Below are 21187 nucleotides of genomic sequence, written 5' to 3'. Positions count from 1 at the left end.
ATCTTTCCAAAACAAAGTGTGTTGGCTCCACCTTTTGTCTCCTGAGCATTCTTGCTCATCCTCTTCTATGGTCCTCATAACTACACCATGCTAAGTGAGGAAGGCTGATGTAGCTAAGACAGGACAGGAATAGTAACATTAAGAATCAAACAGGATAGGCAGGGCACAGTGGCTCACACCTATAATCCTAGTACTCTTGGAGGCTGAGGTGGGTGAATAGCTTGAGCTCAGTTCAAGACTACTCTGAGCAAGAGTGACACCCCCATTTCTACTAAAAATAGAAAAACTAGCCAGGTGTTGGGGCAGTCGCCTGTAGTCTCAAGTATTGGGAGGCTGAGTCAAGAAGATCACCTGAGCCCAAGTGTTTGAAGTTGCTGTGAGCAACGATGCCACAGTCATGGCACTCTACCGAAGGCACAGAGTGAGACTCTGTCTCAAAAAAAAAAAGAATCGCACAGTATAATCCTTTACCATACCCTATCTTTATTAGTCAACACCAACTCTTTCCCTTGCTGTACATTTTAAATTTATTTAACAGAGGGCAGCTGTGTGCTTGTTCATTGTGACTTGGTACCCGCACAGTATAATCCTTTCCCATACCCTATCTTTAATAATCAACACCAACTCTTTCCCTTGCTGTACATTTTAAATTTATTTAATAGAGGGCAGCTTGTGTGCTTGTTCATTGTGACTTGGTACCTTTTGTGAAGTGGCAGTTGAGGAGACTGGCACCCTCCATGTCTGACAAAAAGCCCAAGGAAGGAGTCAAGACTGACAGCAACAATCATATTGATTTGAAGGTGGCAGAATGATTCTGTGGTACAGTGTAAGATTAAGAGGCATATACCACTTAGTAAATAATGAAGTCCTACTGTGAACGAGGGTTGTCAATAAAGTTGATAAGATTCCAGTTTCATGGGCAGCTAATCAATGAATCAGACACACCTGCATAGGTAGAAATGGAGGCTGAATACATAATTCGTGTGTTCCAACAAAAGACAGTAGGTGTGTATTAACAAAGGAACCTGTTACTTTATTCTAGACTTCTGTCCCCACAGACCAAGAATACACTCTCAATTAGAATAACTTGGTTTCACCACATCCGGATTACTACAGTTTAGTTTTCTCTAGCCTTTCATTTTCCCCTTCTCCGTTACTTTACTGGTCATAAAGTAACTGGTGTACATGCAAAAGCATAATACATTTTGTTTTTTGTTTTTTTTAAATAATTTTTTTTTTTTTTTTTGTAGAGACAGAGTCTCACTTTATGGCCCTCGGTAGAGTGCTGTGGCCTCACACAGCTCACAGCAACCTCCAACTCCTGGGCTTAAGCGATTCTCTTGCCTCAGCCTCCCGAGTAGCTGGGACTACAGGTGCCCGCCACAACGCCCGGCTATTTTTTGGTTGCAGTTCAGCTGGGGCCAGGTTTGAACCCGCCACCCTTGGTATATGGGGCCGGCGCCTTACCGACTGAGCCACAGGCGCCGCCCTACATTTTGTTTTTTACTAAATGGATAATGGTATGTTTTGATCAACATCAAATGGAGATAGGATGGGAAAAAGTATTAGTTCTGTGAAAATAACCCCTTCTCCATCAGTGGCATGCTCATTCAACTCTTACCTTTATATTTTATAACCAAAGTACAAACCTAAAAATTCTTCCTTACCCTGCTCAGTTGGAGAATTTTAATATTTTGCATTTATCATTGTAAAACCAAAGACAATTTTATAAATTTTGTATTTGTCTGTAAGTAGGGATAAGTTGCTGGGAACAGTGGCTCACATCTGTAATCCTAACACTCTGGGAGGCTGAGGCGAGTAGATTACTTGAGATTAGGAATTCAAGACCAGCCTGAGCAAGAGCAAGACCTCCATCTCTTAAAAAAAAAAAAAAAAAGCTATGTGTTGTGGTGGGCGCCTGTAGTCCCAGCTACTTGGAAGGCTGAGGCAAGAAGATCTCTTGCACCCAAGAGTTTGAGGTTGCTGTGAGCTATAATGCCATAGCACTCTACCCAGGGCAAAAAAGTGAGACTGTCTCAAAAAACAAATAAACAAGGACAAACTGTTCTTTAAAAAAAGAATCCTAGTTCTCCCATCAAGTCAAATATCTTGTTTAAAATGCAAATAAATAAAGTGATTTAATAAACTGGGTGATCCAAACTATAGTATTCTACAAACAAGCATGATGCCACTGGCCCTGGGTTCCCTACACAGAAAATTTGGGGGCTCAATAAAGGTATTTTTATAGCTAAGCTTTATTTCTATGGCTAATCTTTATTTATTTCTATGGTAGACTTAAAAGAAGGAGATAGTTAAATTAGCAAGCCCTTTTAGATCCTTATAAATCACACCCCAGATTTTCTGGAGATGAACCTGAAATAGACCAGCCAGGATAGTATTCTTGGCAGTTGAAGTAATCACTATACAGCCTGTTTGTCTTTGGGGACCCTTACCAAAGAATGGGAGGGCCCTCTAGCTTCCTTAAACTAGAACCCATGAATTTCTAAGAGCATACTATTCAAATCATGGAATGGATTACCTCCCTAGATGGATATAGCTCATAATTAAATGGGCATGTACAACACCCATGTTACTGGAGTGAACAGGATCAGACACAACTGGGTTCCACCTGAACAGAAGCACCACAGACACAGGCAATTGGGTGTGCACAGACAAGGGAAACAGCAGGAAGAGAAAAAAAAAATGCCTGAATGTTCTTAGAGAAAAAAAATCATTCTCAGGCTGAGTCCAAACTTTAGCAGCACATATTTCAAAATCTTTGTTTCTAATTTTAAAGTCAATACTTTTTGTTTCAAACAAAATCTCAATAAATGAAGAAACAAACATTTATAACAACAACAAAAAAAATAGGTTTTTCAATTACAAAGTTATTACCTCCAATAAGCTCTGAAGTTCTTGTTCCCTTTTATTTAAGCAAGATGCTCAATGTTCAGAAAAACAAATTGTGCTTGTGTTCAGAGACTCACATCTCTGATCAGTCTCTTGACATATTTTTTCCAGGTTGCTACTCAGTTTATCATACTGTTTCACAGACTCTTCAACCAATTTTGTACTTTCTTGGTTAAAATGTCTGAGTTCCTGTGATAAGACATCTGAATCAGCACAAAATTTCTTACTTTGAAAAGTTGTTTGGTTGATTACATCATTAGATTTTCTACAAAAAGAGAATGACATTGTTGGAATGGGAAACCAAGACTCAAAGGATATATCTGCCGCTAAATGACCTTTGAAAAGATCATCCTTCCTCATGAAAACTTTCCCAGTCCTCCTCCAGATTTGATGTTTTGTTTTGTATCTTTTACAGTATTTAATTATACAGTTATTAAAATGAAAAAAAAAAATAAACTGGGTGATCAGGCATCAATTTGATCTTTTTGTTCCATGACCTCTGAGATGGCCTGACAAGTAGTATACTTGGAAGCTACCTTGCATCAAGGTAATTTCTCACCTCAGTGTTTTACAAGTACTATATTATAAAATCCCCAAAGCAAGCTTAAGAGGAAGGAATTACTATTATCCTTTAGATCAGAAAACTGATCCTCGGAGTGGGTAAATAACTGGCCCAGACAGCACAGTTAATAAGTGAGGGAACTGGAACGCATGCCCAGGGTTTATATTCTTTTTCACTTAACTCTTTCATTTTTTGTATCTTCAATATCTAACATGAGGCCCAAAGCACAGCAGACATATCGCTTAATTATTTCAATTAAATGAATGGATCCTTCCTCTTATTTGCTAGGTGGCCTATGGTAAATTATCTACCCTCTTTTTTTCTTTGCAGTTTTTGGCCAGGGCTGGGTTTGAACCCGCCACCTCCGGCATATGGGGCCGCCCTACCCCTTTGAGCAACAGGCGCCGCCCAATTATCTAACCTTTAAGGCTGAATTTCCTCAGTTAATTATTGCAAAAATTTCACTCAGCATTTGACCCCTTGTAGTTGCTTTAAGAAAAGCTAACTCTCTCCCCCCTATCCTCTGGGGGCAAGTTTTAGAAAGACTTTTTGGTCATTCTCAAGGCTTAAAGTAAAATTTTTATCCTACTTTACCACGCTTCAGACAGCCACAAAACAGGTTTCTGTTGTTCAGATGAAGGCAAGGTCCCCTCAATATTTCAGCTTAAATTAAATTAAATCACTTTATTTTTGCTAGACCACACTATTTTTTTTCTTCCTGTTGTAGTTATCTTTAGTAGTTCCCCTGAGAGGAGGGTATGAGTAATTCAACCAAATCACTGTCACCCTCAGTAGCCACCGTCTTACTGCCACTACATTACGCGGCAGTAACAAAGAGCACGTAGCAAGGAGCCTTCGGCGTCCACTTTTTAGCTGGAAAACCTCAGTTACTTTTCCAAAAACTCAAATTTCTTCACCTGTGAGGAAAATTGCTCCAGCTACCTCACGGAACTGTCCTGAAGATCAAATGAATTAACTCACATGAAGTGCTTAGTATAGTGCCTGGCAATCCTGTAAGAGTTTGGTAAATATGACTAAAAGCTTAGTTTGTTGAAATAATTTCAGAGGTTTCAAAATATTTTCCTGAATTTAGTAGTCTCTCCCTCTCCTCCTCACTCTAGCCCCCTCACACTCTCATACTTTCCCCCCTAACCACTTCCTCTTCTGCTTCGCTTACACACGAAACAAAACAGCCTTTTTACCTCATTAGTTTTTGATGTTTTGGCTTCCCTACTCCCGCCCCTCCAATTCTCACTTCAGTAGCGCGTTCTCACGCGGCAGTCTCCCGGGACAGGCCGCTTTAGCGCACCATACCGTGTTCCTGGGCACCACGAGGCACGAGGAAGGCCAGCCGGGGAATGTTGACACGGCATGCCGGGCATCGCTGGTAGCAGGAGAGAGAGCCAGCGCCGAGCGAGGCGGGGCGGTAAGTCGGCCGAGAGGCGAAGCCCAGCCGGCTCCGCCAGCTCCTCAGAAAGGGGGAGAGAAGGCGGTGCGGAGAGGGGGCGGGGCTCTGAGGTGAGTGGGGGGCGGGGCCCTGCCGGCGCAGCAAGAGTCCCTCAGGGGGCGGACGAGAGGGCGCAGGAAGCGGGGCCCTGAGGATGGGTGGGGCCTGGCCGGCCCACTGAGGATCCCTCCGAGGGCAGGCGGGAGGCGGGGCCGACTAGGGATGTGGGGCCAACTGGAGTAGGCGGGGCCGTCGATAACAAGAGGTGTCCTCCAGTGGTAACAAGTGGGATGTGACCCGGACTTTGGAGTGACGCGAAGCTGGTGGAGGCAGGAGAATCCCTTAGTCTGCAGGCGGGGAGGCGGGGAGGCGTAGAGACGGGGCCAGCCGAGGTAGGCGGAGCCCTGAGGCGGGGAGGCGGGTGCAGGGAGAGTCCCTCAATGGGCAGTCAAGAAAGCTGGGCTGGCGCAGCGCAGAGGGGTGGGCGGAGGTAGTACGCGTCTCTAGAGCTGGGGGCGGGGCGGACCGAGCGGCCCCTCGGGCCACCTGAATCCGGTTGTAGTTGAACTTGGCTTGCGGCGCAGTTCCTCAGCTCCGGTAGCTCTGGCGGAGTCTGCGCGATGGGCGACCCGGAAAGGCCGGAAGCGGCCAGGCCCGAGTTGGATGAGGTAAACGTTGACTGTCGCTTCATTCCCCGCCCCACAGTCGCGCCTGGCCTATAGATTGCAAGTTACTGGATCGCTGTAGGAAATTTTATTCATCGCCATCAGACACTCGGCGCAGACCGGTCTGCGCACCCTGGCCGCATCCTGGTTTCGCGGTTGTGAGCGCCGGGGTTGGGGGGGCAGTCCCCGGCAGGGGCGAGGAAGGAGCCGGGTTCTGCTGCGCTGCCCCCAGGGCAGCCCGGGCGACCCTCTAAGGCCTCAGGTGACCCTCACCCTGGACGCTCTGAGACCTAGGGTGAGGCTTCCCCCTCGGTTATCGCCGCATACTGTCCTACCCTCTTTCACCATTCTGGGGCCCTGGCTAGAGAAACTGAGGCAAGGGAAGAAAACGGTGGAGGATCCATTGGAGAAATACATACCACTGCTGGGAGGGCCCGGGTAGAAGAGGACACAGGTGGAAGAGGACACAGGTGGATGGGGTGAAAATGACATAACGGGGACGCAAAATCCTGATTAAGCTCCTAACGATGAAAAAACTTAGGATAGAAGGCCAGTTTTGCTCAGACTAGGCTACTTAACGGAATCTTTGAGGTGTCACGTTATTTATACAGTGGAAGCGATACTTCCCTCTTAGAAAATCAAGTAAAATGCTTTATGCAAAGTGCCTCAAAAATTGTGGGTGCGTAATAAACCCAACTTAATTGGTTCATCTTCTCTGCTTCTGTGCTAATACAAGTAGTATCTAATAACAGTACATTAAGTGAGATTTGTTAGACGATCTAGGTATGTGGTAGTTAAATTATTGCTCAATAATTTTCTTACTGTTATTTTGCAAATACTTATAAACCATTTGTGAACAAGAGAAACACGTTTTGTACTTGAACCTGTTGCTGTGTGTGGTATCTTTAATACTGTGAAGATTTGGAGGAAACAAAAGTTTCAGGTCATAGAGTTTCATGCTTAGCCCTGCATTTCTTTATATAGTTGTAGATTCTGAGTTTAGAATTTTATTTTATTTTATTTTGGACCATTTAGTAACTAATTAACTTTGTAAACATCCCTCAATTTTTTTCTTCTTCTTTGGAAACAAATACCTTTAGTACCAATTTCCCCACCCAGTTGGGAAAATTCAAACTTTTCTGTTTGTGCTAATGGTACTAGCCATCATTCAGGCTTAACACCTGAAAGTCAACTTTTATTTATTATCCCTATCTCAATGATACAGACCCACAAAGACAGAATTTTAGATCTAGAAAGAATTTTAGTGAGGATCTGGTCCAAACGTTTTTAACATGAGATGCAAGGATGCCTTAAGCACTTTGTTTCTCTGATGTGATGGTACAGAATCAGCCACTTGCATCAAAATCACCTGGAGTATATTGTAAAAAATTGTGAATCAGAATTCAAGGTTGCAGTAAGCTATGATTGCGCTACTGCACTACAGCGTGGGCAACAGAGCAAGAGCTTGTCTCTTAAAAAATAAATAAATAGAGTAAGTTACTGGGCCTACACCCTAGACATAGTGAATTGAAATCTCTTGGGGTGGGTTTGAATCTGTATTCAGATTTGCCCCTCTGGGGGACTGCCTCCCACACCCCGGCGCTCACAACCAAGAAACAAGTACTTCAGGTGATCCTATTACATGTACTTTAACAAACACTGTCCTAAAGAGTCCATAGATGGGCTTCATGTGGGTTTAACAATCTGAAGTTATGAAACATGTGAAGTAGATGTTTTATGTGCAGATGTGACTCTGCTGAGAAAGGCGTCCATAGCTATCATCAGTTTCTCAAAGTTAACTTTTCGTAATCTAATTCATAATCCCTATATTCAAGGTAAAAAGGTTTAGGCTAGAAAACATTAAATGACATGCCCAGGACTCAGTAGTAGAGCTAGTTTTTTTTTTTTTTTTGAGACAGTTTCACCATGTCGCCCTTGGTAGCGTGCTATGGTGTCACAGCTCACAGTAACCTCAAACTCTTGGGCTTAAGGGATTCTCTTGCCCTAGCCTCCCAAGTACCTGGGACTAGAGCTAGATTTAAAACCAAGTTCTTGCACCTGGGTCAGTGTTCTATTTGCTTTGTCATATTTGGTGAAAATGAAAGAATGAAAATGATACCTTTAAATAATGTATGACTATGACCACGTGCATATATTCCACAGAGGTAAAGACTAGGGGTGACGTGTAATGCAGCCTAGAGCAGGTCATTGTTATGTGCTTGCTGAGGAGTCTTGACTTTGTTGCCCTGGCTGTCCAGGTATATCTTTGGACCACATGATAAGAAATAGAGTCAGGCAGAAACTAGAATCATCATACTGGAAAAGACAGTAGAATGTTATTAATGAATGTCTGTTGCCAAACTTTATTTCAGATTCTCATCACTTTACACCTGTGTAACTACAACTTAGTTGTCTCTCTGCCTCCCATCTTACCTGTCATCCAATCCTATTTACCATTGCCAAGTCAGTCCTTCATTAGACCAATGCCTCCATGTCACTTTACTCCCACCCCTTAATATCTCCCAGTAGGGTCTCAACTTCCACCAAAAGGTGCCCAACTCCTCAGTTTGGTAAAGTCCTGTTGAAGCAGCTTTTTCATGGTGACTGCCACATTTTAATTCAGATCTTCATTTCCATCTCTGAAATTGATACCTTAAGTTGCTAACAAAATCTAGCTTTTTTTCCCATTCTTCCTACACATGGATATCTGATTAGTCTTCCTAATACCATCTCTATTCATGGTAATTCCTATCCAAAAACTCAATAGCTATCTACAGGAATGACTTTCAAACTGTACCCCAAATGAATGCCAATACCTGGGAGCAGGGGGCAAGTGGTGAGAATTGGAGTATGAGCCTCCTCAAGGTTGTTTGAAAATCTTTGGCCCTTAAAATTAATTTCTAACTTCTTAGCCTGATTTATATCCAGAATCTGGATCCTTTACTTAAGCCAAATCAGATTGCTGCTTTTTTTGTCCCGCATCCATTTCAATCTGTTTTATTTAATCCCAGCTGGCTCCTTTTCTTCCACCTGCCCTTTAAATATCAGAATTCTTAAAGGCAGTGTTTTTGTCTCGCAGCACAATTGAACCTACAGTCAAACTTCTGCTGCACACTTAAATTATGTTGATCAAAAAAAAAAAAGAGTAAAAGAAGAATGTACTTACTGTGCTGTGAACTTCTTTTGAAAATAATCTAATTAATGATATTTAAAAAATTTTTGTGGCACACCTAAGATCTCACTGGTGAAAATCACTACTCTATGGCTACATTTTCCCTGGGTAATCACATCCATTTTCTGGGCAATCTAATGGGATCTCCCAGCACACTGCCTGTGCTGTAGTGTTATATTTTCAGCTGCCTACGGGACACCTTGAAACTGAATTCATTTCCTTTTTTATTGACCACATTGACTTTGTAAATATTTTATGGTTGTAACTTTTTGTTTTGTTGCTTGGATTGGTAGGAGGAGTTAATTCAAATTAAACTTACGTGAAACATCCAATGTAAGAAGCAAGAGTTTTTGTCTAATTTATTCATTTATTCTCCAGGTAGTGAGCACCTTCTATTTGCCTCTTTTTTTTTTTTTTGAGACAGAGTCTTAAGCTGTCACCCTGGGTAGAGTGCTGTGGCAACCTCCAACTCCTGGGCTCAAGAGATCCGCTTGCCTCAGTTTTTCTATTTTTAGTGGAGATGGGGTCTCGATTTTTGCTCAGGCTGGTCTCGAACTCCTGAGTTCAAGCAATCCACCTGCCTTGGCCTCCCAGAGTGCTGGAAACATCAAGGGCATCTTTAATTCTTCCATATTTTATTGTCTCAAATTCAAATATTTTATCAAGAATAATTCTACTTTTGACTATGTTAAATCAATCTTTTTTGTGTGTTTCTACTGCTGATATCCTGGTTCAATGAGATGTGGGTAGTACAATAATCTTTTAATTGTTCTGTTCACCTCTAATATCTCTTCTAATCTAACTGTATTTCTTCAAAAATTATCTTAAAACACAGATCTGATTATATTTTTTCCCAAATTAAATCCTTCACTGGCTCCCAATAGCATATATATTAGAAGCCCAATGCCAATGTATTATATATCAGAGCAGGCCACTTTGACCTCCAAAATGTAAAACAAACAAACAAAAAACAACTATTTTTAATGTCTAATTAATACCCACCCTGGCCTCAGATAATGGTTAGAGAAATGAACTACATGTTTTAAAAGCCAAAATTAAAATTTTTTTATTAGTTTTGTTTTGTTAAAATAATGGCAATGAGATAAAAAGTGTGAAAATAGTTGTGTCTATGGGAAAAAGCGATAGCAAAATTCACATATTTTTGCAATCAAGTCCCTTTCATGGGCTTTAACTCCAAACCCATTTTCCAAACAGAACCATAAGTGTTAATACCAATTTGATAAAATCCACGTTTGTCTATTTTATTAGAATAATTTTATTTACGTTAATATTCATAACAAAGTCAATGAAATGGTGAGGCTGTTTTGAAGAACCCATTGTTTTGAATTGGGGTATAGATGATGGTTGAAGATTTATAACAAACAATTTCCTTGCATATTTATCAGAAGTTCTCTTAATCAACTTGCTACTAACCAATTCTATTGATTTATCAACCTTGTAAAATAGTATATGGGTACCTTACATTTTAGAAGGTATATGATTAGTAGGCTACTCTCATGTATCCATATAATTTCTGTTCCCACTGGTCGAGTTATACTTTACCAGGATCTGTTGTCTTTATTTTCAGTCCAGTTTATACCAATTATACTGGCATTGTACTTATTGTAATTTAATTAAATGTTACATAATCTAAAAAAAAGTTCAGTATGAAAAGAAAGCTCTCTCTATGAAAACTTAAGTTGAAAGCTTTGGAAAGTTCAATAAGGGTGAGTTGTTAAAAACAAATTCTATAGAATTAAGTATAGAGAAGTATAGAAAGTTTGGGGGGAAAATCATAAAATATAAGATCTTCCACTCACATGGTTCTATCTTAAAGATATTAAAAGTTAAGGTGATATAGTGTAGAACATTAGGAAGATTTGCTCCAATCAGTGATCCAAATTAAGAAAACTAAAAGGTTTGCTCTTATAGCAGAAGTAAAAATAAATGTAAATGTATCACTCATAAATAATGAGTCATACATCACTTTCTTATTCTAGTTTGTGACTACCAGTTTGGACTACTTTGAATAATAGGGCCTGTACTGTATTATTGCTACTATTTGTATTGTTTATCTTTTGTTTGGTTTTAGAAAAAAAAAAAAGATTCAACTCTGAAAAAAAAAAAAAAGTCCACAAGACAGTGGACAGGGTTTTCATTCATTTTTGTTTTTTTTAATTGCCTGTTTTTCACTCTTCATGGTATTCTTCAGTTAAGCAGAGATAGCAAGAGAAACTTTCATCTGAGATTATCTAGAAAAAAATAACTTGGAAATAACAAGTTTATACATTAGTGGTTTCCTTTTTTTACAGTAGAAAACATTTCTCTCTTATTTTTATTACTATTAAAATCTTAGAAGGTTAAAACCACATTTTGGCCAGGCATGGTGGCTCCCACCTATAATTCTACCGCTCCGGAAAGGTGAAGAGGAAAGATCCCTTGAGCTCAGGCATTCCAGATCAGCCTGAGCAAGAGCAGGTCCCCACGTCTACTAAAACTGGAAAAAAAAAAAAATGGGCCAGGTGTTGTGGCAACCACCTGTAGTCCCAGCTACTCGGGAGACTTAGTCAGGAGGATAGCTTGAGCCCAGGAGTTGGAGGTTGCAGTGAGCTATTATTATGAGGCCACGGCACTCTAGCCTCGGCAACAGAGTGAGACTCTGTCTCAAAAAGAAAGAAACAAACAAAAATAAAAAACACATTTAAAAGTGAAATTTTTCACTAGGTGTTTGTGACATTAGGGGGATCACAGAGTTCTTCATAGCACATTTAGAAAAATCATTGGGAAGTATTCCCTACTGCCTATGGGTTTTTTATCTCCTTCCATTGTTCCCAATATACCACAAAGTCTGGACTTAGAAAGGTACTTCCAATTCTTTAAAAATACCATCGTGCCTTTTTTCACATGCCTAAATGTGAAATATGGATCTTTTTTTTTTTTTTTTTTTTTTTGTAGAGACAAAGTCTCACTTTATGGCCCTGGGTAGAGTGCCGTGGCCTCACACAGCTCACAGCAACCTCCAACTCCTGGGCCCAAGTGATTCTCTTGCCTCAGCCTCCTGAGTAGCTGGGACTACGGGTGCCCGCCACAATGCCCGGCTATTTTTTTTTTGTTGTTGTTGCAATTTGGCCGGGGCTGGGTTTGAAGCCGCCACCCTCAGTATATGGGGCCGGCGCCTTACCGACTGAGCCACAGGCGCTGCCCGAAATATGGATCTTAACGGAGGTCCGTAGAAGGTACCCTGAAGAGCCTAAAAGAGCTTCAAGAAACATGAACTTTCTGAAATTGTGTTAAAATGTATATTTATGCATTTATTTAAGCATTATGAAATAAGCAATATGTTATCTCTAGCCCACATCAAAGGTTAGTTAACCCCTCTCACTTCATATTGCAAAATCTCTCATAATGCCTTCCGAATGTAGCTTCTTCTCTTAACAGTCTACATGTTATGAGAACAGAAAGAATATATGTGACTTCCATTCTAATTTAAAGGTACCAGTCTTTGACTCAGTATAGATATATAAGAAAAATAAAGGTACTAATCTTCAGTTTCATAGATTCTGACACTGATCAATTATCAGCGTTTAAAAACTTCATGACCAGGGTTACTGCTTGTGGTATCCTTCCCAATTTTCAGTATATCCCATATAACAAATATAATGGAAGTAAAGAATTTCAGCCTTGAACAGATCCTGTACATCAGTGAAAAAATATATAACAAAAAGAAAAAATGCAGAATAGTAAATGGTACCAAGTGATCATATAATCTGGAGGAATTAAAGAAAGCACTGTGGGCCAAGACAGGTTTGGAATATCCATTGATAGCAGACTTCTACCTTTTAAATTGAGCTCCGTTTCTTACTCAACTCTATCACATTTGAGTATCTCACTTTTTACACCTCTTCAGCAGTTCTCTATTTCGTGAAGGTTCCTTGAGGGCAGCTATAGAAGGTATTGATTGATCAAATAATTAACCATTATAATTTTTGAATAGAGGAACAACCTTTCAAAGTCTAGCCAGAAACATCCCAATAGCAATGGGATGTTTACATGTACAGCATTTGAAAGTATGCAATGTATTTTTATTTATATTAACTCTCTGATCTTTATAATAGTCCTTTGAAATAAGTATGGCAAGTATTATCTTGAATTTACAGATGACAATGCTCAAATTAAATGACTTGCCTAAAAACATGAATACTATGCCCTTATAAGTGAAAAAAAAAAAGTATTAGAAAAATCATTCTGAAATACAATGTGGTCATTTGGGGTCACATTAAATTATGCTTGCTGTAAAGGTAACAATTTCTAAAACTGATTTTCAATGTTCTTTTTACTATCACATGTAAAACACAGCTCTATCAACAACCTGCTTCTTGATCTTATTACATACAGTGATTTTTAACCTGGGAGAGGGGAAAGCTAAAGCATTTTGAGAAAGTATTGTCCTACAGATTTTGAAACTTGAATCCATGAAAAATCTCTGCCTTAAGCTTTATCTCTTATCTGTTTGGCTGTTTCTCACCAGTCTCAAATCATTTTAATTCTTCTAATTATACTTAAAAGGAAATTATTTTTCTTTTTTTCTCTTTTGGAATCAAATTTGGTGGGCTTTCCCCACGCTCATTTCACTGATTACATCACTGCCATTTGTTAAATTATCTTTGCTTAGCTGGAGATAGTAGTGTGTACTCTCTTTAGCCTTAGTTCTCACTATTTTGAATTGTGGATTTTAGGCATAGCCTGGACCTATTTCAGCTGTCAGTCCATGCAAAAACAGATGTAGCTTAAGGCAAGGCTTTGAGTTCAGAGATATTTCAGTTCTCTTATTTCTGCCACTTCCTAGTTATAGGATCCTGGGTGTGTGATTGACATCCTCCAAGACTTAATTTCCCTATGTGTAAAATGGGGATACTGATACATCAGTGAAAGATCATCATATGGATTAAATGGAATCATGTATATGAAGTATTTATGTGGTAATGGCTCAAAAGCAACCTCGATGCCAGGGCCAAAGGGCCTGCTATTGTGTATATCTTCTGTTCTGGAGCCTGGAACTGCTCTTATCACTCCTTTTGAGATTGCAAACCTTCAATGGTAAAATAAGCAAGAAATCTGACAACTTCCATTTTAAACATTTTACTCAAATATTTATGGAATGATATCAACTAAGTGCCAGGTAGTGTGCTAGGCGCTAGGGAGTCTACAAAGGTAATGACGGTTTTTACTCACAACAAGCATAGTCTAGAAGGGACTGTGGACAATTAAGAGAGAATTGAATTGCAGTGAGCTGTATGTTATGTTCACCTGGGTCTTTGGGACGATATGGAGAGTGGGAGATGTATATACTTGCAGAGGGCTTGATTTGAGTGGTTACTAAGTTGTCTCATTCATCTATAATTATCCTGTGTAAAATTAAAATTTTCTAAAGGTATCCAGTTAATCTGAGCACAGAATGAAGAAAAATTATGTTTATTAAGTTATGCTTGACCCTACTGGGTTTTGGGAATACCACAAGTAAAAAAGTGCTGTATCTGGAAAGGCCTATGGCTTTCAATAAGAAGTTATAAAACAAGACAATTTATACTATAGTAGCAGTATGTGTGAAGTGCACAAGCCCCACTGTATTTTTTTTGCAGTTTTTGGCTGGGGCTGGGTTTGAACCCGCCACCTCTGGCATATGGGGCTGGCGCCATACTCATTTGAGCCACGGGCCTAGTGGCTCTATATGAGCCTTATGCTTTTTTATTTTGGGTTTTTCCCTCATCTTGCTTGACCTTAGCTTCATCCTCAATAACACTTGCTTTGAAGGGGTCTGAGGATCGGTGGAGGCAGTGGTAAAGATAAAGGAACATGGCAGGCCCAGCATAGGAGGGAGAGACAATTTTGGTTAGGAGTCTAGAATTTAAGTGGTATTCTAATCTTGATGTATGCCTCTTTATGTATGCTTTATTCATACTCATTCTCATACATGTGTAACTCTTGGGAAACATTTCTACTGACTATTTAAAAAAATACTTGGCACCATACACTTTTGAATATAGGTATGTGTTTCTCACTTTATTCACAAAGCTTTAAAACAGGCTATGGTGAGGTCATATGCAATAAAGCAATTTAAAAATGTAAATGGCAATAATAAATTGGTATATGGGGCCAGATGTGGTGGCTCACACCTATAATCTTAGCACTCTGGGAGGCGAAGGCAGGTGGATCACTTGAGCTCATGGATTCTAGACCATCCTGAGCCAGAGCCAGAGCAAGACTTGTCTCTAAAAATAGCTGGGCATTGTGGTGGGTGCCTGTAGTTCCAGAGGATCACTTGAGCCCAGGAGTTTGAGGTTGCTGTGAGCTGCAATGCTACAGCACTCTACTGAGGGTGACAAAATGAGACTCTGTCTCAAAAAAAAACAAAAAACTGTATATGGGAATATTAAGACAAAGGTTATCTTGTGGGTAAGTGATTTTCAATTAGTATTCTAGTATTCCAGAAAAACATTAATATTAATAAGTTGCTTATAACTGTAATTTGTGCCAGCATTCTATATGAGAGAGGCACTAAAGGGACATTTTGTTCACAAACTTAGAAATTGTACCACCGTGACATTTATGGGTCAAGCAATAATTACAATATATTTTTGAGGCTCTGTTTGAATCACTTTTAATCATCAGAATACACCTATGAGGTCGGTGTCATTTTACAGCTGAGGAAACCGAGACTCAAAGAAGTTAAGCACTTTCCTGTGTCTACACACTAACCCAACAGTATTAACAGATACCAAATAACATTAACAATTTAACCTAGGCAGATGGCTCTCAAAACTATGCTGTCTCCCTAACACCCCTAGATATATATTTAGGTAGGAATAAAGAAAATGTCTACATAAACATGGTGTTTGTACTTAATTTTTTCAAGCGGTTACCTTCAGATGCCAACGAAAATGAAGTGAAGTCAAATGAAGAGCCACTCTTAAGAAAGAGTTCTCGCCGATTTGTCATTTTTCCAATCCAGTACCCTGATATTTGGAAAATGTATAAACAGGCACAAGCATCCTTCTGGACAGCAGAAGAGGTAAGTGACATCATTAGCATTCATGTTCTATGGTACAGTGTTCACTTCTGTGATACAGGATATTGAAAATTTTTAACTTGTAGATTGAATAAGATCATTGTAGTAGATAAATTTTGGAAATCCTGACACTATATACAATGTTCTCCAATGTTTTAGTTTAGATACTGTCTACAAACAAAATTCCTCCTACAAAAATGGCATCTCATTTTGCCAGATTTTTACTTCTAATACATTTGAGAAGATTTTCTTTTTTTAAAAAAGTTTTTTATGTTTTGTTAAAGGCTAGTCAAGTGCAGCATTGGGAGTGGAGAAGGAACAAAGGAATCTGATTGTGATCAATTAGTTGTAAACACCACTGCACTCAGACCAACTAACATTTTCTATTTTTAAATAGACTTTTAGTTTTGTATGGCCAAATATGTAAGACTCAGTCTTGGGTGGCGCCTGTGGCTCAGTGAGTAGAGCACTGGCCCCAAATACGGAGGGTTGCGGGTTCGAACCCAGCCCCGGCCAAACTGCAACAAAAAAATAGCTGGGCGTTGTGACGGGTGCCTGTAATCCCAGCTACTCGGGAGGCTGAGGGAAGAGAATCACCTAAACTCAAGAGCTAGAGGTTGCTATGAGCTGTGATGTCATGGCACTCTACTGAGGGTAACAAAGTAAGACTCTGTCTCAGAAAAAAAAAAAAAAAAAAAAGGATGTATAGTCTGTAGTCTCTGGGGACAGACTTCTTAGGTGCAAATACTGCTATACTACTTAATAGCTGTGGAACTGGGGAAGTTGCTTAACTTCTCTGTATCTTCATTGGTAAATCAGACTAATAGTACTTGACTCTTTGTGTTGTTATGAATATTAAGAGATGTTTAGTATTGTACTTGGCCCTTAGCAAGTAGTAAATAAATGTAAACTATTATTTTATACATAGAATAGGGGAAGATTTAACGTAGAAATCATAAGACTTCTATTACACTAATTTTACCCATTTGCCTATCTTTGTTATATTGTCAACATCTTTGTTATATTATAATTAACATGTAGAGGAAAAAACTAAACCAAAACACCAAGTATTTTCATACTGCTTCATAACCACTCAAATCAAGCCTTCTGCAAGTATGTACATCTCCCCCTCTCCATATCGTCCCAAAGACCCAGGTGAACATAACATACAGCTCACTGTAATTTAATTCTCTCTTAATTGTCCACAGTCCCCTCTAGACTATGCTTGTTGTAAATAAAAACCGTCATTACCTTTGTAGACTCCCTAGCGCCTAGCACACTACCTGGCACTTAGTTGATATCATTTCATAAATATTTGAGTAAAATGTTTAAAATGGAAGTTGTCATATTTCTTGCTTATTTTACCATTGAAGGTTTGCAATCTCAAAGGAGTGATAAGAGCAGTTCCAGGCTCCAGAACAGAAGATATACACAATAGCAGGCCCTTTGGCCCTGGCATCGAGGTTGCTTTTGAGCCATTACCACATAGATACTTTATATACATGATTCCATTTAATCCATATGATGATCTACCAATCAATATCAGTATCCCCATTTTACACATAGGGAAATTAAGTCTTGGAGGATGTCAAGATATGGTTCAGAGAACAAATAGAGAACACAGGTGGCATTTTTATTCATCATGTTTAAAAGGTACTTGTGATTCTTGGTTTCTTGAAATTAATTTGGAAGTTACTTCCATCTTTTAGCAATGTAAATATAATGTTTTACTATGACTAAGAACACTGATTTTTTTTTTGAAGAAGAAGATTGATTTTTAAAAGCATAGTTCGTAGGTAGCATTGTAGGAAGATTGAAATGCATAATGTGAAGGGAAGTCAAATACATTTTTAGTTCCACATATTTTTCATTTAAACAAATTATGTAAGTTTATGTAAGTCTATGAACCATAGACTCCATCATTTTTTATGATGCATTTTAATTTTTTATTTTAATTGATTTGGGAGGTAAGAAATTTACTGTTTTATTAGTGGTTGAGCTTAATTCTTAAATATAGGTGATCAATAGAAATTCTGATTCAGAAGACGAAAGAGCTGAGGTTTGGGTTTTTTTTCCCATATTTAGATGGTAAAAACCAAGAATTTACTCAAATGAGATAAATATGGCTGAGAAGGTTTACCTTTCAGAAAGAGAATAGGAACAATGTAGTATAAATAAAGCTTTATAAGATCTTTTGAAACTGTGTATTCAAAGAGATACATTTAATATTTTATTTTTTGGTTTTTGTTTTTTTTTTGAGATAGAGTCTCACTTGTCATCCTGGGTAGAGTGCCATGGCATCATAGATCAGAGCAACCTCAAACTCTTGGGCTCAAGTGATTCTCTTGTCTCACCCTCCCAAGCTGGGACTATAGGCACTGCCACAATGCCTGGCTGTTTTTAGAGATGGGGTCTCACTCTTAACTCAGGTTGGTCTTGAATTCCTGAGTTCAGGCAATTCACCTCAGCCTCCCAGAGTGCTAGGATTACAGGCGTGAGCCACTGTGCCCAGCCTTCAAAGAGATACATTTAATATTTTAGAGGAAACACATTAAATATTAAAATTTCATGTAAGAAAAAATGTAATATCAGGAGTTTAATACTTACTTAAAAACTAAAAAGATATCCTTTTTAGTTAACCTAAAAAGGTAAACCTAAATTGAACCCTGAACAAAACTGGATTTTTTTACCTTATATATTTTAATACTTACTTAAAAACTAAAAAGATATCCTTCAGTTAAACCTAAATTGAACCCTGAAAAAAACTGGATTTTTACCTTATATATTTTAATACTTAAAAACTAAAAAGATATCCTTCAGTTAAACCTAAATTGAACCCTGAACAAAACTAGATTTTTAGCTTATATATTTCAAAAGATGAAGACAAATATTTCCCCCTCCATGCCCCATTGTATCCCAAGTTAATTGGTTAAGAGATGCCTAATTAACTGTTTTTAACACCATAGTAGCAGGAAAATGCTAACATTACAAATAAATAAATGACAAAATGTTAAAGCAGTGACTTTTGAAAGTCATTACTGTGTTCACTTCACTTTCTCCTTGACTGGTTTTGCTCTCTCTCCCCCGCCCCCTGAACCTTTTACCTCTTTCACTAGATTATATGAATTTTAATTATAAACATAATGGTTCACACCTGTAATCCCAGCACTTTGGGAGGGTGAGGTGGGAGACTCTCTTGAAGGCAGCCTGGTCAGATAGGCAGGACCCCCATCTCGACAAAACATTAGCTGGGCATAGTGGCTCACCTCTGTAGTCCCAGCTATTCAGGAGACCGAGGCAGGAGGATCACTTAGGCCCAGGAGTTTCAGGTTGTAGTGAGCTATGAATGAGGCCACTATATTCTAGCCTAAGCAACAGAGCTCAAGACCTTGTCTCAAATATATATTTTATATATATATAAAATTTTATATATAAAATATAAATTTTATATATATATAAAATTTTTTCTTTTTTAAGTACATCCTGGCCAGCTTGTCAATTACTCAGAAAATCCAATGCTTTCGTAAAGTTGTTTTAAAATAAATTTTATTGTGTATATTACAGTATACAACATGATAAAGTGCATATATATATATTAAAATGGTTACTATAGTGTAACAAATTATCACCTCACAGTCCCTTCACCCTATGGCAAGAGCAGCTATAATTTACTCACTTTAGCAAAAATCTTGAATACGGTACACTATTATTAACATAATGTGGTACACTATTATTAACATAATGTTTTTGTTTATTTGTAATGTTAGCATTTTTCCTTTTCTGCAATTTATTTAACTTTGTAGTAGAAGTTAGTTTCCTAAATACTTTGAGAAGATTTTAATTCCACATTAAGATTTTTAAAAATCTTTTTGTTCCAGGTTGACTTATCAAAGGATCTCCCTCACTGGAACAAACTTAAATCAGATGAGAAATATTTTATCTCTCACATCTTAGCCTTTTTTGCAGCCAGTGATGGAATTGTAAATGAAAATTTGGTAAGACTTTTGTTTATTTTTGTTCTTATTCAGCAGTTAAATGATAATAATATAAGTAAAATCACTAGATTTATCCATAATGTCTTTCTGACATTGTTTGTTACATGACAGGCAGTTTTTTTTTTTTTTTTTTTTTTGAGACGCAGTCTCACTAAGTTGCCCTCACAGCAACCTCAACCTCTTGGGCTTAAGCGGTTCTCTTGCCTCAGCCTCCCAAGTAGCTGGGACTAGAGGCGCCCACCATAAGGCCCAGCTATGTTTTGGTTGTAGTTGTCATTGTTTTTCGGCAGGCCTGGGCTGGGATCAAACCTGCCAGCTCTGGTGTATGTGGCTGGCACCCTAGCTGCTGAGCTAGCTACAGGTGCTGAGCCCATGACAGGCAATTTTTAAGTGATAATTCTAATATCCAGATTTTTGATTTGTAGTGTTTAAACTAGTGTTTGAGAACCCAGAGAACTGGATATATCTGTTTCCCTTATTTTCTTAGGTGGAACGTTTTAGTCAGGAGGTACAGGTTCCAGAGGCTCGCTGTTTCTATGGCTTTCAAATTCTCATCGAGAATGTTCACTCAGAGATGTACAGTTTGCTAATAGACACTTACATCAGAGATCCCAAGAAAAGGTATTACTGCTGGGATTTTATTTACAAAGATTTTTCTTATTGCTTGATTATGTTAAGAGCGCAATTTATTCCAGAAGTAAATAAATGTTAAGGAAAGATTATTCAAATATGGAAGTTTATGAAGGTAATATTTTCTATTGCTTAATAATGTGTTGGGTTTAAAAACTTACACAGAGCTAGTTAATCTTTACATAGTGTATCTTTAAAAACTGTCTATTAGCATATTCTATTTAGAAATTGAATATTCAAATTTAGTTGACTTTGTATCAGACTAGATCCCAGTCATTAATTTGAGTTTTACTTTTATTTCTATGTTTTACAGACATGAAAAATGTAGAAAATCTATAGCTCTGGTAGCATATCAGAGTTACAGTTCTTATCTCTGAGTAAATCTTAAAATGTCGTCCTATTAAGAAAGATTAAGTGAATTACTTTGCCATTAATTTTTTTTGTTTTTACAGGGAATTTTTATTTAATGCAATTGAAACAATGCCATGTGTTAAGAAAAAAGCAGATTGGGCCTTGCGATGGATAGCAGATAGAAAATCTACTTTTGGTATGTAGCTCTAATTTTTTTTTTTTTTAAGACAATCTCACTAAGTCGCCCTCTATAGAATGCTGTGAAATCACAGCTCATAGCAACCTCAAATGCTTGGGCCTAAGCAATTCTCTTGCCTCAGCCTCCCAGAAGCTGGAACTACAGGGGCCTGCCACAGGCCCAGCTATTTTTTTGTCGTAATTGTCATTGT

The 21187-nt window shown here is 38.6% G+C and overlaps 1 protein-coding gene and 1 pseudogene across 3 annotated transcripts in view; both read left to right on the top strand.

The window, feature by feature from the left end:
• Positions 1–737: 737 nt before the first annotated feature.
• LOC128563956 (small ubiquitin-related modifier 2-like) lies at positions 738–1016 on the top strand (annotated as a pseudogene).
• A 3812-nt stretch (positions 1017–4828) lies between these two features.
• RRM2B (ribonucleotide reductase regulatory TP53 inducible subunit M2B) overlaps positions 4829–21187 on the top strand; it is a 28953-nt gene continuing 12594 nt past the window's right edge. The window contains exons 1-5 of one of the 3 annotated variants that reach the window (XM_053559225.1): positions 4829–4990; positions 15670–15825; positions 19701–19817; positions 20305–20438; positions 20900–20994. In XM_053559225.1, the coding sequence (XP_053415200.1) occupies positions 4844–4990; positions 15670–15825; positions 19701–19817; positions 20305–20438; positions 20900–20994 (649 nt within the window). In that variant the 5' untranslated portion in view covers positions 4829–4843. Of the gene's footprint in view, positions 4991–5230; positions 5312–5342; positions 5588–15669; positions 15826–19700; positions 19818–20304; positions 20439–20899; positions 20995–21187 lie in introns of those variants that run through there. The other 2 variants (XM_053559227.1, XM_053559226.1) reach the window with 2 other exon arrangements.

This window comes from Nycticebus coucang, chromosome 13, assembly GCF_027406575.1.
Source record: "Nycticebus coucang isolate mNycCou1 chromosome 13, mNycCou1.pri, whole genome shotgun sequence".
NCBI classification, from domain to species: Eukaryota; Metazoa; Chordata; class Mammalia; order Primates; family Lorisidae; genus Nycticebus; species Nycticebus coucang.
This window is presented reverse-complemented; position numbering and strand designations above follow the sequence as displayed.